The sequence below is a fragment of the Tetranychus urticae genome, chromosome 3, assembly GCF_039701765.1.
Source record: "Tetranychus urticae isolate SD_2017Ah chromosome 3, NJAU_TeUrti_SD_1.0, whole genome shotgun sequence".
Taxonomy (NCBI): Eukaryota; Metazoa; Arthropoda; class Arachnida; order Trombidiformes; family Tetranychidae; genus Tetranychus; species Tetranychus urticae.
Genome location: NC_142960.1, coordinates 15,127,724 through 15,153,729, shown reverse-complemented (window position 1 = coordinate 15,153,729; position 26,006 = coordinate 15,127,724). Strand labels below are relative to the sequence as shown.

General features: G+C 30.7%; 4 protein-coding genes and 1 long non-coding RNA gene across 7 annotated transcripts; 2 read left to right on the top strand and 3 right to left on the bottom strand.

Moving 5' to 3' along the window:
* The first annotated feature begins 720 nt into the window (after window positions 1-720).
* On the top strand, window positions 721-4,820 carry Sec24AB (Protein transport protein Sec24AB). The gene is made up of 7 exons (XM_015931295.2): window positions 721-1,046; window positions 1,160-1,286; window positions 1,371-1,709; window positions 1,775-2,659; window positions 3,340-3,515; window positions 3,606-4,138; window positions 4,230-4,820. The coding sequence occupies exons 1-7, from the start codon at window positions 783-785 to the stop codon at window positions 4,342-4,344; spliced, it is 2,439 nt and encodes an 812-aa protein (XP_015786781.2). The 5' UTR covers window positions 721-782; the 3' UTR covers window positions 4,345-4,820.
* On the bottom strand, window positions 4,622-5,389 carry LOC149093460 (uncharacterized). The gene is made up of 2 exons (XR_016199501.1): window positions 5,252-5,389; window positions 4,622-5,188 (listed from the first exon to the last, which is right to left on the bottom strand). It is a non-coding gene; the product is annotated as an uncharacterized LOC149093460 (long non-coding RNA).
* Window positions 5,390-5,733: 344 nt separating this feature from the next.
* Window positions 5,734-23,763, top strand: LOC107364024 (bone morphogenetic protein 2). The gene is made up of 5 exons (XM_015931299.3): window positions 5,734-6,178; window positions 7,368-7,528; window positions 18,168-18,318; window positions 21,514-21,678; window positions 23,096-23,763. Exons 1-5 carry the CDS (start codon window positions 5,734-5,736, stop codon window positions 23,611-23,613), a joined length of 1,440 nt encoding a protein of 479 aa, XP_015786785.1. The 3' UTR covers window positions 23,614-23,763.
* On the bottom strand, window positions 12,581-15,263 carry LOC112539026 (uncharacterized). Its single transcript, XM_025161167.2, has 4 exons — window positions 13,922-15,263; window positions 13,747-13,818; window positions 13,394-13,483; window positions 12,581-12,968 (listed from the first exon to the last, which is right to left on the bottom strand). The coding sequence occupies exons 1-4, from the start codon at window positions 15,122-15,124 to the stop codon at window positions 12,894-12,896; spliced, it is 1,440 nt and encodes a 479-aa protein (XP_025016935.2). The 5' UTR covers window positions 15,125-15,263; the 3' UTR covers window positions 12,581-12,893.
* Window positions 23,698-25,981, bottom strand: LOC107364025 (uncharacterized). Of its 3 annotated transcripts, XM_089268652.1 has the most exons (4): window positions 25,916-25,981; window positions 25,650-25,793; window positions 24,058-25,396; window positions 23,698-23,987 (listed from the first exon to the last, which is right to left on the bottom strand). In XM_089268652.1, exons 3-4 carry the CDS (start codon window positions 25,344-25,346, stop codon window positions 23,978-23,980), a joined length of 1,299 nt encoding a protein of 432 aa, XP_089124778.1. In that variant the 5' UTR covers window positions 25,347-25,396; window positions 25,650-25,793; window positions 25,916-25,981; the 3' UTR covers window positions 23,698-23,977. The 3 variants fall into 3 exon arrangements, with proteins under 3 accessions (XP_089124778.1, XP_015786787.1, XP_015786786.1); XM_015931301.3 differs by having other exon boundaries at window positions 25,650-25,946; XM_015931300.3 differs by lacking the exons at window positions 25,650-25,793; window positions 25,916-25,981 and having other exon boundaries at window positions 24,058-25,490.
* Between the last annotated feature and the right edge of the window lie 25 nt (window positions 25,982-26,006).

The window sequence follows — 26,006 nt, the reverse complement described above, 5'->3', positions numbered from 1 at the left end:
AGTTATATTGAAAAAGCCCTAGTGGCGAAGGTTGAAAGAGAGAGAGGAACATATGTTTTAAGTTTTTGTGCTTGGTTTGTTTTATTGAAGTTAATCATCATCACAATTTAAACAGCTGAAAATGAGCCAAATTGTTCAAGTTGATTTAATTAACACCTATGAATACCGGTATTTAAAGGTAATCAATTAATCGAACCGGCATCAAGAGTTGAATCTGAATTTAGTTTATTTCATATGTAACTAATAGAAACAAAACTCCACCTAAACATCGATAGTATTTATCTTGATTGGTTCTCAGAATTAAAATCCTAATTAACGTATTTAAATAAATATTCTTGAAATCAAATTACAAATAAAATAGCAGCCTCTGAATGAAAGTGAAAAGATGAAATAAAAACAAATGACAATCTGGTGGATTAACTAATTGGTTTGTTGGATGTAGGACACAGGCTTATATAATGCAAGAATAAATGCAACGCTGAATTGTTTTAAATGTAGATTAGTTTTTGAGAGTAAACTGAGTTCTGGTTTCGTATTCTAATGATTAATTTAATTGTTGGCTGATGTTTACGGATTAATTTCAATACAAAATGGATTTTAAGCCTTAAAATAAAATTTAAGGCTCAGTTTTCGATTGTATCGATATATCATCGAATGAATCATCGGTTTTATCATATCGTCTATCAATACTATTGAGCCAACTGTATCATTAGTTGCTATTGATGAACATGTAGACATTTATAAATTTTGTTTGATTTTGTTTTCTTACTTCATCATCAAATATGGTTCAACAAATGGTACAACAATTTGGCTCCATGTCGGTCCAGAATAATTGGTCTTCATTATGGGGTCAAGAAGGAGTCAATTTATTAGCAGATCGTAATATTAAAACTAAAACGGTTGATATTGTACCTGGACAGGATACTCGTGATTGTAACAGAAATGTTATGAGATCAACATTACAAAAGGTGCCAGAAACCGCATCTTTATTGCAAAAATCACGATTACCATTTGGTCTTTTAATCCATCCTTTTTGTGATTATGAGGTATGTTTACAAATCAACCGTAAATTTATTAGTAAAATGTATACCGTTGAACCTCTTTCATACACTTCTACCGGCCGTTTTCTCGCGGATCTTTTTTTCTCATCTTCTTTCAGAATATCCCGATTATCCAGGATCGAACTATTGTTCGTTGTCGAAATTGCCGAACTTACTTGAATCCATTTGTTCGTCTGTTGGATCAAAGAAGATGGCAATGTAACATTTGTCACCGTGTTAATGATTGTAAGCCTTTTGTATTTCTTGTCTGTCAAATTGTCTTTTCTCAGTAAATTTATGCTAATTTTTTTTTAATTTTATTCCTTTCAGTGCCCGATGATTTTTTAGTAGATCCGGTTACTCATAAATTAATAAATTATCCTCTAGACCAGCCTGAATTGTCTCATGCTACCGTTGAATTTGTTGCATCTGTTGAATATATGGTTAGACCACCGCAACCTGCAGCCTATTTGTTTGTTTTTGATTGTTCTGCACACGCATTCCATCTTGGATATCTTCCAGTCATGGCAGATACCATATATTCTTGCTTAAATTCGATACCGGGAGACACTAGAACTATGATAGGTTTCATTGGGTTTGACTCTCGAATTCATTTCTTTAATTTAGGAGACAAGAAGCCCCAACATATGATTATGCCGGATATCAAAGGTAATTTAAAACTTATATGATTTTAGAAGATTTAAATTGGATTCTAATCTTGTTTCTTGTTTTAGATGTATTCATACCTTCTCCTGAGAGCCTTTTAGTCAATCTACACTCCAAACGTCCAGTCATTGAACATTTCCTTTATAAAACTTTGAAAGAACTATTTAACCATGATGGTGTCTCTCAACCTGTGGCAGTTGATTCCGGGTCAGCAATGGGTTCTGCTTTGACTGCAGCTTATGAAGTAATCTCTTCAATCGGTGGTCGTATAACGGTAATTCAAGCAACTTTACCTAGTTTAGGACCAGATGGATCCGTATTAGCTAATCGAGAAGATCCTAATAATCGTGCATCTAATAGTAGTAATACAGCTCAATTGACTCCATTATTAAACCCAGCAACCGATTTTTATAAAAAATTAGCTCTAGATTGCTCTGAACATCACGTAGCCGTTGATCTGTTTAACTTGAGTCCGACCTTTTCTGATCTTGCAACAGTCGGACAGGTAGCTAAAGTTAGTGGAGGATCAGTCTTCTATTATGGTGCAACTGGCGCTAATATGGCTACTAATCCTGGACGTGTTTTAGCCCGATTCTCTACTGATTTAGTACATTATTTATGTAGAAACATTGGTTTTGAAGCAGTCATGAGATTACGTTGCACTAAGGGATTGAGTATACATACGTTTCATGGCAACTTCTTTGTGCGATCAACAGATTTAATATCATTACCTAATTGTAACCCAGATAACGGTTATGCCATGCAAATATCAATAGATGAAGATTTTAAAGATTTTAATTCAGTTTGCTTTCAAGCGGCTGTTCTTTACACCAACCCAGCTGGTGAAAGACGAATACGAGTGCACACTCTTAACCTGCCAATAGTTTCTACTCTTAGTGATGTTATCAATTTTGCTGATCAAGAAGCTATCACTGCCATGTTGTGCAAAATGGGTAAGTTAATCAATTATTGTTCATTTCATATGAAAAATATCTTCTGTTATCATTCCAAATATTTTAGAAAATATTTATTTTGCACATTAATTAGTTTCATTGAAAATAACAGTAAATCAAAACAGTATCTCCATTAGGTAAATAATGTTCAGTTTCAAATCATGAACTTGTTCAACACGAGACGTGTCTTTTGTAACTGATTACAAAAGATTTAATGTGAATCTTGCTAATTTTTGGCGCCATCTATTGAAAAATCTATATGCAATGATAAATTGTTATATAAATTTTGGATAAATTAATTTAGGAATAAATTATCTTGATAAGCTTAAAACATGAATATAGAGTTTCCGCCAAGTATGCAAAATCAAATCACAAAAAAACACTTTCCGTATTGACATTTATTGAAACATTTTTTAAAGCAAGCTTTCGTAGAATCTGATTTTGCTTCATTTCCAAATTAATGAATTTTTTCATTTTGATTAGCACAGAATGTGAATAGATAGAGCATGATAAGTCACCATGCTCATAAATATAAATCATTTTACTTGTATTTTAGTATCAATTATTTACTTGTTTTTTATTAATACACTCTGAAGATATGCTCTGACATACGAATTGACAAGTTTCAAAGTTTATCAAACCTAAAATCTAATATCAACTATTTATCTTCTCTTTCAAAGCTGTTGATCGTAGCATGAGCTCAAATATTTCTGACGCTCGAGAAGCAATGATTAACGCGATTTTGGATCTTCTATCAACATATCGAAATGTTGCTCCTTACGAAGCATCTTATGGCCTTACAACATCATATTCAACTCGATTATTACCTCTTTACATTTCAGCTCTTCTAAAACATGTAAGTATCTTATTAATTTTTAATCAACTTGAATTTATGAATCAATATTTTCAAAAATTTAGCGCTAATTTAAAACATTTTATTTTCTAGACGGCCTTCAGAGTAGGTATTTCAACCAAGATTGATGAAAGAGTTTATGCCATGGAAAGGTTGAAATCTTTGCCAATCTGTCATATTACAACGTATATTTATCCAGATCTGTATCCAGTTCATACTGAATTCAATCCATTTGCTGGAGAATACCCTAAACCGGTTCAACTTTCATTTGCCAATGTAGACAGAAACGGAGTTTATTTATTGGATACTTATGAGTGTATTTACCTTTATATTTGTAAATCTGTTAATCATCAATGGTTATCTGATGTTTTTGGTGTTACTCAATGGGCCAAAATACCCGATGATGGAGACTATTACAGTGACGGAGGCGATCCGAAAGTTAGTAAAACATCAAGATATTCAACTCATCACAATCTACACAATGATTCGTCCAATAGACTCCCAGCAACACCAACATCTGTTACACCTTTACCTAGGCTTGATAATCCAACGTCTATGCGACTAAACGCTTTCATAGATTATCTTATGTCCAGCCGACCATTGATGCCTCATTTCTTCCTATTAAGGTACGATCCATCAATTTAGATTTCATTTTTTGTCTTTAAAATGTTCGAATTCTGCTAATCTCTCTTTCTTTTCTTTCTCAATTTTCAACAGGGAGGATAGTCGTTTAAGGTACTCATTCCTTCAGTATATGTACGATGATAGGAGTGAATCAGCGTTTAGTTATTATGAATTCTTACAACATCTACAATCACAATTAAAAGGATAAACGAATTAATAATTAAATCCAATTAATCCATAATTTGATCAAAACTAGAAGAAACAAATAAATAATTGATTTAGTTGAAAAGTTGGATAACAATTGAACCAAATTGGAATTGAAATTGATCACATTTTGGAAAGCTTCACTTTTTTTCCTACTTTGATTGCAATAATTTTTTCTAATTGATTTTTTTCAAAATTTTATTTTAAGTTATATTGATAATTGAAAATCTTGAATGCGAATTTTTAAGGCACAGCGATCTTGTAAAACAATTGAAATGGTATTCAGAGGATAAATATTTATTAATCAACTTGGCTAATCAACATAAACATGACCATTGAAAACAAGTTAATTTTAAAGTCATCAATTTTATCAAATACTGTTAATAACCTTTTTTTAAAGCTCTCTATTTTTGAGCTCTAATTGATAAAGCAAATTGTTCTTATGAAGAGTTATTTAGATTAAAATAATTGAAGAGCTTACAGATGATATGTGTTTAATTAAGTTATGCGTCTTTTACAAATAACATAATTATTGACCATTTGATCATCAATTTGCTGAAACCAATCATTATTTTATCAATCTAATAAACTTTTTCACTTTTGCTGCTCAAAATCTCAATCAATTGTCCAAAAAAATGTCACCTCGTAATTATAATGGTAACAATCAAACTGAAATGAATAGATGATGACCAAAAGAGGCTTAAATTGTGGTCATATAGGATCGCGCTGTTCATTTCCTATTTGAACACTTGGTTGGATTGTAGCCATTAATTTGCATGTTTCAAACTACATTTGAATAGATTTAATAATTACCATTAAAGTATAATGTACTTGAATTTTGAAAAGACCTTAAAAATGAATAGGAATTAATGTTATTGAAAAAAGCAAAAAAGTGAAAGGTTCAGACATACTCTGTATTGCTCGGTGTAAGTGTTTGTATTGGTTTTAACTTGACAGGGAAACTCACAAGAATCAGAAGCAGGAAGAAAACACAACAAAAAATAGACAGACAGAAATGTTGAATAGACAGTGAAAAAGGCAAAAAGATGGAAAAGGTATACACTGAGAGGTTGTTCTTGCGATGAAAGAATAGAGTAACTCACAAGTTACTAGACATCATCATTAGCATCATTCTGATCAGAACACACATTGGATTCCTGTTCTTGCATTTCCTCTTCTTTAACTCCTGCACCTATTCATCCGATGATCATTCTTTCAGTTTCTCTATTACTTTTCTTGAGCTGGTTAAAATAATAATAACAATCATGGTGATAATATCAACGCTGTGGTACAGAATTGCCTCTAGCAGGTAAAAGAAAGGCAAACAAGAACCATATCAAGAAACAGAAAACAAATCTTTCAAGTGAATCCAAATTCAACGTTAATCGACACAATGTTTCTAACCCTGCAACACTTAACTTTCCACATTATAGCATCACTATTATTGTTGATTAATCAGTTAACTTTGTACAATTGTTACATCCATCTTCCTGATCGTCAAATAAACCAACAACAACAAGAACAGCAACAATCAATGCTATCGCCATCTTCTGCATCATCAGCTAATTTCCAATCAACTTCCTATTTTAAAAACAATAACATTGACAACAATAGTACTCATAATACTCATCTTAATGGGACCAGTGCCAATCATGATTATACGAATAAAATTTTGAAACTAATCGGAATTGGTGACCATGTTCAACGACGAACTCGCCATTTAACAACTCCACAATTTATGATTGATTTATATAAAACATTAGCTGATCCAGTGACTGGATCAATAAGACGATCAAAACCTTATCAAGCAACTACTATTTGGGCCTTCCATCATTCAGGTAATTATATATCTTTCACTTTTAACCCGTTGTCTTTTTATTGACAACAGACAATTGAAGATTAATTTATACAATCAATAATGTCAACATGATATCTCTATGCATGTTTAACATTTAATTAACCATTGTACATCAGTTGCTAGCAAAAGCGCTCTATTGAACTTACCTTTTTTGATATTGTATTTTAACAAAACCAATGTCTACAAATTATAATCATGCCATGGTTAGAATAACATTTAGTTAATGAAACAACATTAGCTATGATTATTGATGAGGTAAAGTAGCTATTTAGTTAACCAAAAAGACAGAATCATTGATAACTAAATGAATATCTTAATGACAAAATAACATTACATTAGTTTATGAAAGTGTCATCGTCAGGGCAGACAAAAAGACAATATTAGGCCTCTTCCATTAATACCAACAGTTAACCAGTTTCCATATTTTGGTTAATGGTTATGTTTTACCTACAATTACAGTGTTGCATTTATTCATCGACTAATTATGTTTAGAAGATGCTTTGATTTGATTATCGGGTAAACACAATCAAACATACAATGAATTGAATAACAAGAAGCAGTACAAAGGTAACCAGATTGGTTTACAATACAATTGAATGGTCAACAGTGAAAAGACAGATTTAAGATTATGGAACCGAAAAATAGTTGATATTTGAGAGTTTTTTTAATACAAAATAATAAAACTAGGAAAAAAATGACTCAAAGTGGTTACAATTGTAAATCATTGAAATGGAAACCATCAGAGTTTTCATTTCTCAGTGAATATTGAAACTCATGAGATGTTGAAAATGTATTCAACCAAGCATGTTACATTACACTATACAGGAACCCAAATTCAACCAGAATCAGCTGAACATTACCATCATAATAATCATAATCATCAAGCCAACTGTATTACTTGAAAAAAAATATAGTTAGAGTTGATTTTCATTTGAAATATCAACATTAAAATCTTATGTTTTTATCTGAAACAAAATGCAGCAGAAATACTTGATGACAGGATGATGATGATGTTTCACCAGATTACATTGAATCTCATCTTTTCTTCATGTGTTGATGTTTTCATGATGCCAAATGATTTGATAAAAGTCAATTATCAATCAGCCACATTGATGTAAATGTTTCAGCCTTAGTTACACTCATTATTTTATTTGTCATTTTTTCACCAGATTTTCATCAAAACCATTTACATTTCCATTTTAATGTAACACCAGACAAATTTGTGGGTAAACAGATTCTTGAAGCTGAATTTCATATATTCAAGTTGAAACCCAAACATCGATTGATTAACCAAATACATTCAAAAAGCATCAAAACTCAACTCCTTGAGGTAAGTTTACCTTCAATCAACTTTCCCATCAATCCAATGAAATCAGTCATCAATAGTAACATGAAAATGTTTATATTGGCAAAAATGCTGACAGTCTTTTAGATTTCAATTTTAAAATCAAGTCGACACCAGAAAAATTCAATTTTCTGGTTCAATGTTGAACCCAAAAATGTACTCTTAGTTAATGTCATTATAAAAGGCAGTATTGATGCTCATCATGAAAGTCAACATTATTTTTACTTGCAAACCTTTTAACCATAACTATCATCAACATCAACATCATCAAAATTTAAGCTGATTCAAGCTGAAAACATTTTTTATCAAACAGCAACATTCATATCAATCTACCAATAATGATATAAAGTAAAGCAAAAAGTAATGATAAAGCATAATATAATAACATATAAAACAATATTCAAAAGCCTTAAGGATATGTTGTTGTTGTTTTTCATGTGTTTTTCATTTTCATTGTCTGAATAAAATACAAGAAAAAAAAGTAATGAATGTCATTATCGATTCAGTCCTTTTCAACAAATGAAATAAACATGGAGTTAAACATTTAACTCAATCATAATGATAACACTAATGATTCCATGATGATCAACTTAATTGTCTTTCACATTTTTCACATTAATCTGGTTAAAGGTTTCCCTAAAAAATGGTGTAAATTGGTAGCTTCACTTAACCCAATCGGTCAATTTTACCATAGTCACTATTATTCAACGTCTTAATGTATCTAAAACAATAAAATATCGAAGATACCTAAAAATTGAGATGAGTGAAACCCTTTTTGGGTTAAGAGCAGCCAGTGTATTACAAAATGTTAACCAGAAAAACTGCAAAAAATGGTTCTTTTGTTTTTTCTGGTTACACCTCAACTTTATTGATTACTGCCAGGATTAACGTTAATTAGCTCTTAATTTTAATATTTTAGTTAGACTCTTCAATTAATATTCATTATTCAAAGCAACTCCAAACCTGAATTTTTTTCATTTCAGGTTTTTTTTGGTCAATTTTTCAGTAAATTCATGATTCTAATGAGCTTTTCTTTATAACTTTAAACTCTTGAAATATTGATATCAGGTTGAAATTGATTTCATTCCAACGCTGTTTTGTTAGTCTTAATTTGCTTCTTATTGTTACACTGATTGTCAACATGTGAGTTAATTGATTACTTTAATTGTTCATCATTGAATGTTTTTCCAATTGAATTAACGAGCCAAAATAGATGATCTTCAATAAGTCAACTTGTGATATTAAATTTACGTGATTTATGAAGCACTTGATATTGTAACACTTGAATAGTTAATTTGCATTGTTACTGAGGCACCCAGTGATGTGATTAAAGCACCCAACAATGAATTGTCACTTTGCCAAGCAATTTGTTATAAACATTTGAGAAAAGTTGATTTATAAATGAATGTTTGCAATACATTTTGAACATCAATTTGACTCAAAAATTTGACCATTTAAAGCCTTTCCAAAGGCTTTTAGAGACATTTTGTCCAAATTGTATTGTCCATGATTGAAGGCATTCAATAATATATGATAACTTGTGAACTTGAACATGAAAAAGGTTCAATCATTTTGACAGCAATTCATTGATTGCTTTATTTAATATAGAAAATTTGTTTCCTCAAGAAAATCACTTGGAATCAAGGAATCATTTGTTATCAATTCACAATGAACAACAAAATATCACTGAACATGAACAAAAGTAACTTAACTGTTGAGATGAAAAAAGTGAATTGAAAGCCTAACGAGATAAACAATATGAAAACCCATTAAAGGTTCAATTTCACATTGAGTTGCTTATTTCACGATATTTCATTACATTGAACAATCAAATGATTGATTAAAGTAAATGTTGATCATTTAAGGCATCCAAATAATCAACAATATAAATCAACAATCAAAGCAACTGTGAACATTTGATAAAAAAATGTCATCAAGTTATCATAAAAAAGGATTTGATAACTTGATTTCACTTCAAAAATATGATAATACTGTGAATAATGTTATGCTGATTAAATGTAAACCATATTAGATTTGATTGTAATATAATCTCTCAAATAAAATCATGCAAATGGCAGACTTAGTCAATGTAATTATCGATTATTATTATCATCTTAAGTTATTTTTCCTCATTTTTCTTGCTCTTCATCATTGGATTCTGTCAAATCTGTGTTCCCTGTAAATCACATTTTTCATTCACGTCAAAGCAACTGTGCTGTCAACAGCACCAGTAAACAGATTGAAAGGTACAAAGGAAAAGTGTCTCCAGAAAATGGAGTAAAATTTGATCTCTTATTATTTGATTAAAGGTCTGATTTAGGAATAGTGTTTCCCTGTTTCCAGGTAAACAATATCAACCTTTTTCTTCAAATGTACATCTCAAAAGGTTAACCTCAAAGTGATTCTCAAAGTGAACTTGAAAGTATATTTTCAATGTAAATATTGCTTCAACTGGATATGAAAATAAACACAAAATGAGATTTTGTTTGCTTTTTCAAAAATCAAACATTCTAGTGATAAGGTTGAGATTTACAGATGAATGGATGATTGTTCATTCAATGTTAACAAATGGTTTGCTGGAAAAAGAAATGATGAACAATGTTGAACAAATTATTGTTATTATTGTACTTTTAAATTGTACAATTTACTTGATAAATGGTAAGCAATTCAAGTCTGTAAATCCAGAGAATGTTGAAAAATTGTTGGGATTTAAGTTGAAAAATACTGTCAGTTGGCTTTTACCTTATCTTGAGCATTCCCTGTCTTTCTGGTTGCTCATCATTTCCATCATTTTCATCATTATCATCATACACTAACAAATGCTCAAGACTTGGATCAATGAATAGGAAAGTGTCTAACAGCTTTTTGTTGTTCAATGTGAATTAATATTAAAAATAATGGTCTGACAGGGAAAAATGATGAACATGAAGGATTTGGAATGATGTTGATGACAAACAAACCTCTTTTTAAGTATTCATTTTGAACCTTTCTCTTTACTTGTTATCATATTGACCAGGCAATCTGAGAAATGGTCAACAATGTTTACCTAAAACTTGTTTTTATTTTTCTATTATTATTTGTCAAGTTTATCCATTCCCAGGAAAAGAGAAGAAAAAAACTCCCAATCCTGCAATTCTTATTTTCTTTATAACTTATCCTTTTTCATCTTGAAAAGCTTTTCTTTTTTTTGGTTAAACTTTCAATTGTTGACCACTTTCAAGATGACCAAATTGAGTTCAAATATCTTTCATGTGTAACCTTTTTCCTGGACAAAATAATATCTTTGAAATGTGAGATATTTAAGGTTAAATATCCATTACCAGTCATGAAGGTGAACCCAATTTGATATATTTATTAAGGTTGGACGAAATTCAATTTCTCCTCTTTTCTCGACAAGTTCAACTACAAAAATTTAGACAAATTTCACTAAATTAAATCATTTAATCTTAAGTGATTTACGAATGGTTCACTGAATCTGATGATAGTTTTGTCAGCAAATCCTGGTTTCAATATTTAATAGATTCATCTTCTGGTTTGTTGTTAGTCCAATGAATTGATTAAAATTGTAAACATTTAACCACAATGCTAATTGATGGTTAAAGTTTATTTTGATGAAAAGTTGGGTTTTGCAATTTAAATGAGTCTAAAGGTTCCAGACTGGGTTCACAACCCAAACATTCATCATTGGGTTACTTTGCATTGTTAATAGATGAACAAATTGATAAAGCTTAATAACCTGAACCAGTTGCAATGACAACTGATTTAATTTTATCCCTTATTAACATTTTCATTTTACTTGGAGCAAACTGAAAATGCTGATTTTCCCTGAAAATCAAAAGTTCAATTTGCAGCTTCAAGAAAAGTAATCATCATTTTAGGTTCAAATTTTGTAACACATTGTAAATGGATCGATGGAAAAATTGGAATCATTTCAATGTTTTTAATTCAAATAATCAACACTTTATACTCTTTTTTTACATTGAAATATGGGTTAAACCAGCTGTTGAGTGACAAAAGAGAAACAAATTGTTCAAAGTTAATTAAAATGCTTAAATTATATCAATTTGGCCAGAAAGAAGGTGAAAACCTTTCTGGTTTCATATGAAACAGAAAGGATTGAAGTAAATGTATTTACAAAATCGATAAAGTAAATTGTGTTGATAACTTCATACTTGTCAACTCTTAATAATGTAAACAGCTTCGATAAGGCATGAAACATTGACATTGAGATTGTTTGATGTTGACGTAAAAATATGTTGCCAGCATTTCTGTCTATAATATTAATACCATTTTGGTAATTTCATGTCAACATTTCTCGCTACTCAACTGGTCTATAAAGTGTTAAACGAAAGGTTCTGGCCTGAATGTAGCCGCAAAAATATGCAAATTTTTAGAACCCAACCCTGAAACTCAGGAAAAGCAGATAAAAAAGAGACTGAAATAGACAGTAAAAAAGAGAGATAAAATGATACTTTTGGTTATTCAGGTTAAGGGTCTATTATTGGATCTAGAGTTGTAATATACTAGAGTATGTAAAAATGCCTTTCGAGTAAAAAGTTTCAACTTTGAACCCAATTTTGTCAAAGATTGTCCATCAGAGAAACTTTTTAGTCCAGTAAATCGTATCAATTTTATGCGCCTCAATCAACAAAGGTTCAACTCGCAACTCGAATGAAAATATTTACCTGTGCTTGAAGAAAGACTTCTTATCAAAGTGACAATAGCTAAAGATTTATATTTCTGGTTTTTTATTCTTAAGATGCTTTTTTCATTAGTAATTTGTGTCGTTGCGATGTCGATTGTTTGTATCCTGCCCAGTAAAAAAACTTAATCCTTAATTTTGCATCAAAAAGATTCTAAATTTTCTTTGATCGAGGTTTTTGATCTTTTCTGGTTTTGTCAAACTTCTATTGCAATTTGCTCAGATTTTAATTTATTGTTTGTTTTTCTCATTGACGATGATTTTCATTAAGAATCTGAGTCTTTAAATGTTTTATTGTGCTCATTGGAAAGAAATGTTTGATCATTCATGGTCGCTTCAGCTTCTAGTAAACATTTATTTCTATTTGTTACTAAAATTTAATTTACAATCAGTTTATCACCCGTTCTTACTAATACAATAAATAGTAAAATGTTAATATCATTAGATGAGTACAATAATTTAGGGAAGAAAGGCTGCCTTCAATGTATAATATTGATGTAAATCAGGTACATTTACTCTATGTGTGTTTCAGTCTGCTATTCAACTGCTAAGTCTTTTTGATTTCTCGAACTTTGTCTAATTGTGAATTAAAATTGTATAACTTGTGTTGTCCTCGTAATTGGCTGTCCAACTGTTGTCGTTGTCCACCTAATTTTGTCGTCCAGTTTTAGCAGAAATATTGGTGATCAATAACAAATAAAGACTTGCATTTTCCAAGAAGAACTATAATTAGAGAGAAAAATGAATCAATAAAATGTCTTCACTTAAATCATTTCCATTGATTCAATTGTTAAGTTTAAACATCCAGTTGAAGACAATTTAAGATTACAAAATGCTCAAATTTTATATTAAAATCTCATAAAACTATTAAATCAAAATAATGAATGTAAAATCATTAAGATGATATGAATCACTCCAAATTATGATATATGAAATGAAACTCCTCTTATAATAAGTTATAGTAAGAATCAGTCAATTTTTGTTAAAAGTTTGCTCCAAATCAATACAAAATGTTTCATTTAGAACAAAATTTGTGCATTTTAATGATCGATTCAATCTTATTGTCTTTCAATAACTAATAATGTTTTAATATGTTTCCAAAAAAATCAGTAAATAAAGACTATTTTTACTGAATAACTCATACTTACTATTAAAAAATGAAAATCGTCCATGGGAAACAACTGTCCAACATAAAAAGCCATAGTATTGCAAGATAATCTTTCAAATGTTACGCTAGCCTAAAGTATCAATTGAAAAGTAAATTCAAATTCAATGGCAAGAACGCAAATAAATAAAAGTTTGGGTGAACGAGAACGCTTCAGGTCACTTCATTGTCTTTGCCAGATTCGATTCTCGAGCTGACAAAATCTGGTCCAATAGTCTAAGAAGATTAGTTCGGGTTGAATCAAATTTGATGTCAACTCTTGGAGTTGGAAAAGTGACTTGAAGGGTTCTCGTTTACCCTCATCGTAAGTATTGGAAATTTAAAGGGTTAATTTACCTTAAAATATATTGAATAATTAGAAGGCCAGATTGTCGACAAACGATAATTATTGAGTCCACATCTGACTATCTGGAAGTAGAAAAGGATTTGTTGAATTAACTTACATATCAAAGAATCCTTTTTGCATGAAATATCAGAAGTGTATAAAATGTTGAACCAATAAACTGATTACCTGGCTTTGGGTTCTTGCAGCAAACAAATTAAAAGCAATTAAAACTCCAAAGAAACCAAGGCCCAGGTACAAGAGTAGATTGTCCACAATATTGGATCCAGTTCCCAAGTAGGTTGAACAAAAGAAGATCAATTCGCTCATTAAAGATCCGAAAATGTATCCAGCGAATGTACCCCAAGTCAGTTGTCTATTAACCTCTTCAATCAGATTAAATTGACGCTGTTGACACTGAAAGAAAGCGATGATCTCTTTTGGGTTTGTCTTGACAATTTTGTTGTTTACTCGATGACCAAAGGTTGCTAGCGAATTGAAAACACCAGTTGCATAACTAATGCCAACAATGAGGTGGAAAAAGAACCACCAACTTGCTTGAAGTGATAAAAAGACGGAAATATGAATAGGAATTAACCAGACACATTGACAGATGAACAATGGATAGGTAAAGAAGGGATTTGTCACCATGCTAAACAAGTGAATCATGAGAATGGGTAACCAGACCAGATAAGTAGACATGATTATGAAGTATCCTAACACCAAGATTAGCTTTCGAAATTTAGTCTCATTTTGTGGATCTAGAAGTAACTTATTTCCCCTGAACTTGATGTTCCGTAGTTTATTGAAGAAACAAAGATAGGTTATCGGTGCTTTGAACTCCTGATAGGCCATACTTAGTTTGATGCTAGCAAATACAAAAAAAGCAATGCAAGTTGTCGCGTTTAATATTTCCTTACCAAAGAAGCCAATGAAACAATCACCGAGAATGCCTCTCATTTCATCGTCTTGTAACCAGGCCAGAACACCGAATCTTATAACAATAACAAAATTCAAGAAACAGAGAAAAAAATTTGCAGCCATTTTAAACTTGTTCAACGATCGGTTCTCCTTTTGATTGTAACCATTGATGACAATTAATCGAGATTTACTTTGCTGTTCCATGTAATTGAGTAGATAAATCAGTTGGGAATCAGTTGCATGGCTTTCCACCCATTTGGATAACTTTTCAGGCCAATTTTTCACTTTACTCTTCAACCAAGAAGGCTTTTTCACTTGATCAGAATGTGGATTGTACTTTGATTGGTAGGCTGATTGATACGCTGATTGAGCCGTTATTTGAGCAGCCAACTGTGCTCGGCCACTTCGTTCATTTGACGACAATTTTTTGTATAAGTTACTTGAATTTTGCTCAAAATTCGTAAGCACCATGTTGGTCCAATTCAACCAAAGGTTTAAGTTAGATTTACAATAATACAAAATACATCAGCTAGTGAGTCAAGAAAATTGTGACTTTCAGTATTTTTATGTAGAGACTCATAAATGTTGCTATTGATCAAAGATTGTTAAACTATTTAAATGTTTGAGTTGCAATGATTGACTTGGAGTTATGATTTGAATTTGTCCCTCCTTAATCGATATCTCCTTTAAATTGAACAATTTTCATTTATTGAGTAATGTGATGATTTATTTTGATAAACCATGATTAGACTTGGAAAGAAATGGTTTGCTTTTTGCTTTTTTTGATCAATACATTTTGATTTCTCTCGTGTAAAAATTGTGCTTCAATCATTCATCTTACTTAATTTGCTAATAAACTCATCTCAATCTAAATATTTGGGATTGACTCAATATTAATCATCACCCTAATAGGTATTATAGATTGATGGATAAACTTCATTTTAAACTTTTCAGTCTTTGTCATGATTTTATCAAATGAGAGGTTATTTAATGTCGCCATTCAGTTGCATTTTTAATGTAAAAATCAATGTTTCATTTAAAGACTCGATTTTAATGCACGCAAATTTAATTTCTTAATTTATTTCAAAGTAACTCTATTAATATTATCCATATTTTATGGAAACAAGCTCACAAATCCAAAGTTTCCTGATATATTGCATGATGAATACCAACCTTAATACGTCTCTCAAACAGCTATTAACTCGATAATCACAGAATTCAGTTTAATCAAAGATCATCTCATCTTAAATAATTAATCGTACAATCAGATGCTCTTAAAAAGTCAGTCAACGGTTTTGTAGCACTTAGGCGAAAATCATTTTTCCTAAATCTTTTGGGTGAAAGGTCTTTTGACGAAATTGGACAACTGATTATTGATATTAACTAGTTGGTCAGTCAATTTTATTTGTCAGACTAAATACTGGGATAAGTCAGAGGTGAACAATTTGGGAATAACTTTGCATATTTTTTCATCAAAGAGCAACAATTACTTGATATTAATGAAGCAACAAAAATAATCTTTTAAAAATAATAAGAACAAATTGGTCTCCAGATAAATGCAAGAATATCTGAAGGCATATTCTTGTTATTATCATCTCTTTTAGTTATAATTGTGTCAACAAATATTGAGCTTTCACCCAATCAACATGAACAATGAAAAGGATAACCTTTTGCCTAAGCCTTTTCAAAAGGCCAAACCAACATTGATCAAAACTTCAATCAACTGGAAGACTCTTTCAACCTTTTTTCTCGACTCACATTTTTACCTTTCATTTCCATCATTCCCTTTCCATGATAATATCATGCACATTCCTTCATGCAATTTTTTCCCTCTCATCTCTCTTTTTTTCTTCTTCTACCAATCATGAAATGCTATTCTGGAAAATCACTTTTTCAGTCTCTCAACACTGCTTCTTCCCATGTGTTTACATAAACAATTTCCCATTTTCAGGGTAAATTTCATTGTGAACAATCTTGATGAAACAAATGCGCTATTCCATGAAAATGTTGTCATGCAAATTATTCCCATTTAATCAGCTTTCTGCCAACAACAAATTATTAATAGAAATGCTTTGAATGTACAAAACAAGAAGAAAATATTACAATCAAAATAACAAGGATTCAACTGAAGTAATAATGTTAACAGAAGAAAAAGCATTTGTAATATTCATTCATGATTAATACCATGCAATCTATTAATCATAAGACATGAGATTATCTGATTTTTTACCATGAAAAACAAAAGTTATCAATAAATTAAAATGTAATTTCCAACCTTGTAAACACATTAATGGATTGCAATCTTTTGCTCATCTTTTTTTCTGGTATCTTTTGGGTTTTTCTGGTTAAGTGTTTACAGTTGATTGAAACATTGAAGGTTGAAACAATTGGAGATGAATTAAAATGTAAAAGAGTCTAAAGTTGAAATGATTTGTTGACTGGTGAGTAAATTAAGTTTGATTATAATAATAATGGTTAAAATGAGATTGTCTTTTGTGTTGGCTTGACTTTTATTTGCCCATTAATCTAATGGTAACAATCAAGTTAGATGAAGCGACAATGACAATGAAATATTGTCTATGTTAAGTAAATCAACCAACCAAACCAACAGTCGATTGTATCTTTCAACCCTTCATTATACATTAAAATCACTATAATGTGAAAGAAGATGAAAAATGTCTTCTTTCATCATGAGGATCATTTGTTCATTGTGATTTTTCCATCAGATTGCTGATATGTAAAATGTGTATAAAAATATACATTTGTATTTATGGTAAGCAAAAAAATAAGGTTCATCATGATGAGACAAGCTAAATTGTAATTAACTCGTTAACCAATTGTATATTTCATTGTTGAACGCCCTCCGGAATTTAATTTATTATCATTATCATCCTCACAACCCTGAATTAATAATCACAATAAAAGCCATTTGTTAATGTCTAAATGTACAATTACAACTTAACCAGTTTTTTTGCTTCTTTCCCCATTTCCAGTAATTATAATTGTTATTACAATTAACGTTTCTCCAGTTTTACCCTTTACGCTTAATTTAAATATTTCATTATTCAATCAACATTCCATATGATAATGGCTGTAATTGTAAACATATATTCATACAAATGTATTATCACAATTTATCTGGTTAACCCAACAATTCAATTTTACCCGAAAATACATTTCACGTTTAAGGAATTGTTGAAGCTAAATCAACTGTTTTCAATTGGAGTTGATCATTTGGTCAATCTAAATCAACTTCATATTAATTTCATTGAACAATTTTGAGAAATGTTTTTGTTTTTGTTTTGCTTTTCATCTTATTATTGATATTGATTTATATGATTGGGTTTAAGTATCCATTGACTGAAAAGGGTCAATTGAGGGTCAAGTAGCTGAGTGGCCATAAAATATGAACATTATCATGTTATTGTTATTATAAAATTTGCTTCTCAAGACTGTTGTCTTTATAAAAGAATTTAATACAATTTCTAACATTCCTTTTCCAATTGTTGATTAGGTTGGAATCTATCAATTGTTGAGTTCATCTATTGATGGAAATAAGAAGCTTCTTGATTCAAGGCGAATGAGCTTAAACTCAGTTGGATGGGAAATGTTTTACGTGAAACAAGCTTTAATCAACTGGATTAAGGATAACTCAACAAACCATGGTAAGTTCAATTATCCTTTAACAATTGACTCTGATCAAGTTTCATCTGATCCAATCAAATTGTAGTTGAAATGAAACAAAAATGGTTGCACCAGGAATCAACCTAAACCTGATCAAGCTTATGTTTAATACAACAATCGATACTTACAATACTTTTTATATTTACTTCATTCCCAGAGTTTGTGACTTTTATTTTTACTCCACAATTTCACTCCCAGCCTCGTTATCATTATTGTTATTATTTTTTTCCTCTCTTCTGTTATTCTCAGTGTTACTCTCATGTTTTCCCCTTTTTTCTGGTTGATTATTGGTTTTACAAGATTCAATTTTAAGTCACCAATCCCTTTTCCTAACCTTCAAGTTCAGATAATTTACAAATGAAATTCAGGGTTACTTCGCTTTCCTTTTGCGCCTTGATAACAACAATCTGATGAAACAATTATTTTTGACACTTTATTTGTAACCAAATTGAACTCAAGATAAACACAGTTCCACCCAAACTAATGACGATCATTTAAAGGAATCAAATTGTCACAAAAAACTGTCATAAATCTCAAGTCTTCATTTTACCAGGAAAACTCAATAACATGTAATAGCAAAATATGGTTCCTATTATCATTATAATTTACTTTTGATGCGGAAAAAATATCCTCAAATTGACTCAATTGTTGGTCTTGTTAGCATTTCATGTTGAGCTTCAGTTTAAGCCTAACATTTGTCGAGTCAATGACTTATCTCTTAATCTTGTCAACGGAAATAATTTTCACTCTGAAAACCATGTGAGAATATATTGAATCAATTTAAAGTTGAAACATTTTTTGCCAAAAATCATTCTCTGGTCTGATAATCAATGTATTCAATATTCAGTTTCTGGTTCACCTTCAAATTTACATTTTTAGGTTTTATTTCAAAATTGGTTATTTTACTTTAACCCAAAACCCAGTTGGAATCATTTTACTTTTAATTTTTTGGGTTAATCAATACCCAAAAGTATCTTGAGATTTGAGGATAAAAAATCTAGATTCAAGATGAAATATTGGACATTTTTGTAGCATTTATTTTCAAGATAAAATATCAAAATTCCCTGCAAGGAAAATTTAATATCAACACTTATTTCGGGTTATACCAGCTAATATTAGATATTATTAACTGAATTGTGGCAATTGCTTGTTACAGTCAATATCGACTCAACCCAAATTGGACACTTTTTGCAACCATTTTTCCCACTTTTATCTCAACCTTTATTTTACCTTCATCCTTCCTCCTCCTCTTGATCATTCATCTTCATTTATAATCTTTAATCTTCAATCTTACTGTCTTTTTCCTCCTTTCATTGAAAGTTAATCTCAATAATTAAGATTGATTGTTGCCTTGATAGTATTTTGGAGTTGTAAATCCTTGCAATCAAAAATAGCTTTACTCTAATGCCTTTGCTTTTGCCTTTACTTTTGGCTAATCATTTTAACATTTTCAACCTTTCAACTAATTATTGCCATCTTTTCCTCCCTATAAATGGATCAAATTGTTGACCGATAAATTGTTAATTGTTTGTAATGAGCAACAAACGATGAACAATGATCATTATTATGATTGATATTAATTATAGCATTAATTTTCTATTGGGATTTAAGGTTTACTTTTTCCTCTTCTTCTCCTTTCTCGATCAGATAAATTAGCAACATTACCGATGTAATCATTGTTAATTGTTGTTCACTGGTGCGAGTTAAACATTAATAGGTTTAACAATTAAATCTAACATGAGATTGTTAATCCGGTTAAAGACGATCAATAATTGTTGACTATTAAACATTGCTTTCAATGGAATCAGTATTTTACCAGAAACTGGTTTAAAAGCAAAATTATTTTTCAATATTTTCATATCAATTGTAAGGTTGGAGTTGATATTTGACTTGAAATTATTTCTGGTTTCAACCATTTTCATTTGTATCTAAGATTGTAGTTAATGTTTAACCATTTGTATTAATAGTTAATGTTGATGTTTTGTCCATAATAATGATGATTGTTGATCAAATTAACTAATGAACCTGATGTGATTACCTGAACCGTAAATGAATGATAACGAATGGTTTATTTATTTCATTAAAAGCCTAAAAGCTAAAGGTTTACAGGCTTTAATACACTTTCAGTGTAATGATAATTTTTTTTCACTGTTGCTGCAACCAAATGAGCCAAAGATAATTGTTGTTAATTACAGTCCTGAGAATCAGTTTAATCAACAAAAATGAGTTTAACCAACGAGACACAATTTTACATGAAAAAGGTTGTCAATGATCATAATTTTCATTATAACTCATTGATAATTGATGAACCAACATTCAGCTTACAATCAGCTAATTTATAATGTCAGTATTTGAAACAAAATCAAGTCCTTTTTTTAAATTAACCAATGAATCCTGATTAATTTGGACAATTGACTGTTTAGTTGATAAAATGAACATCTATTTTTATGCCAAGTTCAATACAATTACATGGCAATCCTCATTAATCCGTACCTAGTCTTTTGAATGTAGGGATTGATATTGGTCAAGCTGATAATAATGATGATGGTGATGGTCAAGACTATACTGAGGATGATGAAAATGATGAGAATAATGATGATCATCTATTTTTATTTATTTTTTACTCACTTCTTTTCATCTCCTAATCTTTGTACTTTTTTTGTTTCTTTCATCCCATTGTATTGAATTGAATAGCCTTTTATAAACGGATAATAGTATTATCTAGAATGGCTCTAATATTGATTAATTGTGGACTTTGATAATGATTAAATTGGGTTAATAAAATACTAATCAACATTTGAAACAATTACTCTTGAAATTAGTTATAAATGATTAATAGAGATGGCTGTCTATTCTCGGTATTAATGGATGACGAATAGTTGATCGAGGATAGTTTAATCAGCTGATGGATTGATTTTATGTGTGGTTATTGAATTGTTTTTTGCTTGTTTATTCCATTTCTTGCTGATTTTTCATGGTAATCAAGATTGTCTGGTCATTTGGTGTTGAATCTTTGGCTTTTGTTTTAATGGCTAGATTACAGGGGATCGGATGATTGATGAAGAGTCAGATGAAATTGATTTATAAAATGATGGTGAAAAGTGATTCTCCTTTTTATCCATTATTTTTATTTTTATTATTATTATATTATCATCCTTTTGTTTTATTTCCCATAGGTTTATTGATCACGGTTAAATCACTCTCTGGAGAAGATATGGATAACCATTTGATTCGTTGGTTCAACGGACATCATCATCAAATCAATAAGAGGCCAATCCTTGTTGTTTATACCGCTGAGAAGGGACACAAAAGTGTTATACCTAAAAACAATACAAACCAAGGTACACACAAATGTACATACATTGACAGAATCAATTTTGTGTACAATAGCTTTTAATTTAATTCCTGTGATTGTTTTTGATGGAAAAGGTTAAATTACTATTTACTATTAGGCTTTCAAGGAGTGACAAAATCTCATAGTGAGTTAAGTACAAAATGTAGTGAACGTCAGAACAAAAATAATAGATAAAAATGTCTTTAACAATCCAAAGAAACCAAATTATGCCTTAGAGTCTCATTTTCACATTCAATAATGTACAATTGCATCAATCGATTTCACATTTTGTGGTATAACATGTTAAATGATTTCCAATTTGCACAGTTTTACTTTACTTGTTCATCTTCTACCATTTTCCTATATCTTTCTTGATTCCTTCTTACTAGCATCTTCATCAGCATCATATGGTGAAAAATAATGAAGCCTAGAATCATAATCACCGTTGTAATACTCTTTACAACAGGAATTGAGCTCTATTGAGTTTCCTTTATGGATTTTTGATGCTTAAACATTAAATCGAATCATATTTTTCCCTGTTGATGTTTTCTGCCTTCTTCAATCTTACAAAGCCATTCTGATTTACTTTAAGATATAACTTTATTTTCATGATTTATGGGAATAAAATATGATTGTCAAATGATTATGATAATAGTTACTTAAGTGCCATTTGCTGTTGTTACAAAACTGGTACTTGTATAGCACTATTTGGTATTGTATGGTGAAAAATGTGAAAATTATATTGTTAGTCAAAAAAGATAAAATTGAGTTTAATTGCTTTTGTACATCAAAGACTCATAACACGAAAATGAGTAGCAACAATTCAAATAACTTATATTGAGATAATCTAATAATAATTTAATCAGTATTTGATAGGAAAACCGTTACTTCTTGCTGAACCATCTCAATGACACTCACATCACCTAAGCCATCACACTGATTAATAAAGAGTCCTAAATCATCTTTATCAATTTTAAATACCAAATGGTTTATTGCTTGTCAATAAAACATAATTGTTAGCATGTTAGCATAATTGAATTTTTTCGCAATGCATTTTTAATGGCTGCATAAACGTAAAGATAATGGATGAAGAATGAAAAAACCATTTCTCGAAGCTGAAGATTATTATTTACAATCAACTTGTAATTTTGTGTTGATAATAATCCACTAAGTAATTACTATTAATAGACCAAGTTGCACGTCATTTTGAATATTGAATTCAGAATCTTTCAGCAGAAATTTTTCACTCCTTTTTGAAGAGAGAAACACATCCTTAAAAGATCTCAGAAAATCCAATCCTTTGATAATTAAATTCGTTTGCATAATGAATTAAAAATTCAAATTGGTTTGAAATTATGATGTATTCGTCCGAAAATTGTATATAGTTCACTAATTATGTTAATTATTTTCTTTCTTCTTTTTAGACTTCTCAGCCAAAGTATTCTCGCAATTATTTTTGAAATATGGTCAGCCAAGTGAGTCAGAATCTTCCGAAAATTCCTATGAAGAAAATCAAAATCATCATCATTCCTTGTCTGGCAATACCAATGATCTCATAAATTTAGAGTTGCCAGTAATTAATCATTTATCCTGTACAAGAGTTGGCTACACAGTTGATTTAGATAAATTGGGCTGGACTCGATTCGTTATTTATCCTAAATCATTGGGTCTTTATCGATGCCAAGGTGGTTGTGATCATCTCATTGACTCTATTTCTTCCGGTCTAGATGGTTTTGGAGATTATGAGCTAACCAAAGCTAAATTAAGTAGACATGCCGCTATTCAAAGTTATATCAATCAACAGCAATCACTTGGAGTTAATCCGGTTTCGTGTGTACCAACAGAATTAGAATCACTTGATATGCTTTATTTTGCCACTGATGGTACAGTAATCCTTCAACAAGTCGATGATATTGTTGCTTCACAGTGCGGATGCCAGTAAAGTCGGACAATCAATGGACATTCTACAGATGAAGGATTTAACTATATGCAAGAACAAGAAAGTTTAAATTCAAACGAAAGTATATCAAGGAAGAAATTTTTAATATTGTTCATCATTCAATGTATAATAAAGTTGAACAACCAAAAATCATTTTGATAGTTTACATAAAATTTTTGTCTTTTACGGTATCATCTTTCGTTTCATCGTTACTAAATAAAATATCAATGTTTCTATTAGATCACAATCAAATTGAAATACAGTTGTTTCAGTATTCAAAATTATTCAAAATTATTCAAAAATTCGCTCTCATCTTCATCAAAGATGCATTAATCTATTTCTTAAATGACTTCTTCCTTTGACTTGATTAACGTTTTCTGCAGAAAAAAGAGTAGATAGAAAAACAATTAGAAAAACGAAAACAATTTAAAATAAATTAAAATTTACCTTTTTTGATTCGAAGTTTTCAATTTGGTTGTTGACGATGTTTCCGGAGTTGATTGGTTGGAACGTTTAGCTGAAAGTCGAAGAGCATTACGTTTGTTTTGTGGCCCTTTGGTAGAGCTTACTTCGCCTTTAGAACTTGTATCAGAATTTACTTTGTTTACATTGGGCGTAGAAGATAATTTAACTGATTTAATGGTCACAGTAGGCTTGAGTGTTGGTGATAAAGATGGTGGTGGTGGAGATGGACTCACACGCGATGAAGTACTTTTTACACAAATGTAGTTTGATTCCTCATCCTCAGAGTCTATTAGATTTATGTCTCCACTGAATTCATCCACAGGGATAGGTGAGTCACTATTTACATCTCTAATTTCAGGAACTGGCTCCATATCACGACAGTCTATCAATGCTTCCCCTTCATTGTCACTTAAATCATTTTGCGTAGAAAAGTCGTTGAATGAACCACTCATTTTCCCACTTGATCGATCCCTTATGGAGCTATTAGTTCGATCATTTATAGCACCTGAATGTGACTCATATTGAGAAGATTCGATAGAGCTTTCCTCTCGATTGTCTCTAGCCTCGTCATCGTCATCCTCTCCCATCTCGTGTGCAAATGTCTCAAGATGAAAATCAGCAATGAACGATTTCATTTTCATTTCTGCTTTGTCTAGTTGTTTAGTAAAAATATTTTGAAATCTTTCAATATTGAGCTCAAGCCTCAATAAATCTTGTCTTAAATCTGCACACCTGCTTTCAAAACTGTGAGATGCTGAAGGAAAAAATTTACTCCATTGTTCAGTTTTTCGTCCACTACTTTTAACATAGTGATGCGCTTGATCAAGACTCCTCAACATAGAACCAAGCCATTTAGACACTTGAGGATTGCTAGAATGCTTTTGACTCCAGTGCTCTGAGATATCCAGTGATCCTAGAACTTGATCATCTGATGAACTATTTTGAGGCTGAGAACCATCATCTTCGAGAAAAATAAGACCTTCATTGTTGCGTTCCCCACCAAAGTTAGATGATTGTTGAGGCTGAGGTTGAGCAAGTTTCCTTTTCTTATCTTTGGCTCGTAATTTGTCAAGATGCATGAGAAGCATTTGTTGGCGAATTTTGTGTTGCATTTGAATATGCATTCGGTCTTCCTCCTCTTGTTGTTGACTGTAGTTGGTCTCTTGTTCGTCATTTTGAATAATCATTCCCATTTCAATTAAAACCATAGGATTGACATCAACCACATTTTTGGTTATATCCACAAGGTTGTTATTCATTGAAAAATCCATCTTTCACCAGAGTCGATCTGAGTATTTTAATATGAAGAGAGGCCACCACACTACAATAGAGATAATAAACGTAGAGAGAGATAAAATTAGTTTTATATTAATCACAATTTAATCGTATAATTTTAACATGCTAATTCACAATTTAAAACCAAACAAGAAATCCAGCGATGGCTTAATTTTAAGACCAAATTTCATTTTCACTATCATTTCAGTACCGCCATCTTTTGGATTGCTAGAAAGCAATAGCAAATTAGTGGTTAGCTTCAAAGGCTCAAAGATTTGAATTTACTTCTGTGTATTTACCTGGTTAATATATCTATGGTTAAAACAATCAATTGATTAACAGAGAATCACATTCACCAATCGACAGCTAATAAACACATGGAATAAATTAAATTATTCACTGGGGTTGAGAAGTCAGAGATCCTCTTCTTTGAAAAGATGTTGCTGATGAAGTAGTTCATACCCAACGGAAAAGATATAAAAAGCAATGATTTATTTAATTTGATTTGTACTAAATTGTAAATTTGTTGAAAGTGTAACTTGATGAACATAATTAAATAGCTTACTTGTGCGTATAAAAGCACAAAATTAAATAAACTGAATGACTGGTAGATATTTATATTCCAGTAAACTTACAATTACCAAGAATATTTTCAA

Excerpts from the sequence above, each read along its gene's own strand:
- Sec24AB (XM_015931295.2), top strand. The coding sequence starts at position 783 with ATGGTTCAACAAATGGTACAACAATTTGGCTCCATGTCGGTCCAGAAT. Across the intron at positions 2,660-3,339 it reads TGCCATGTTGTGCAAAATGG|CTGTTGATCGTAGCATGAGC; the intron begins GTAAGTTAATCA and ends TCTCTTTCAAAG. Across the intron at positions 3,516-3,605 it reads TTTCAGCTCTTCTAAAACAT|ACGGCCTTCAGAGTAGGTAT; the intron begins GTAAGTATCTTA and ends TTTATTTTCTAG.
- LOC107364024 (XM_015931299.3), top strand. The coding sequence starts at position 5,734 with ATGTTTCTAACCCTGCAACACTTAACTTTCCACATTATAGCATCACTA. Across the intron at positions 6,179-7,367 it reads TTGGGCCTTCCATCATTCAG|ATTTTCATCAAAACCATTTA; the intron begins GTAATTATATAT and ends TTTTTTCACCAG. Across the intron at positions 18,319-21,513 it reads GGATAACTCAACAAACCATG|GTTTATTGATCACGGTTAAA; the intron begins GTAAGTTCAATT and ends TATTTCCCATAG.
- LOC112539026 (XM_025161167.2), bottom strand. The coding sequence starts at position 15,124 with ATGGTGCTTACGAATTTTGAGCAAAATTCAAGTAACTTATACAAAAAA. Across the intron at positions 13,484-13,746 it reads ATTATTCAATATATTTTAAG|GCTAGCGTAACATTTGAAAG; the intron begins GTAAATTAACCC and ends TTGATACTTTAG. Across the intron at positions 12,969-13,393 it reads ACGATTTTCATTTTTTAATA|TTCTTCTTGGAAAATGCAAG; the intron begins GTAAGTATGAGT and ends CTCTAATTATAG.
- LOC107364025 (XM_089268652.1), bottom strand. The coding sequence starts at position 25,346 with ATGGATTTTTCAATGAATAACAACCTTGTGGATATAACCAAAAATGTG.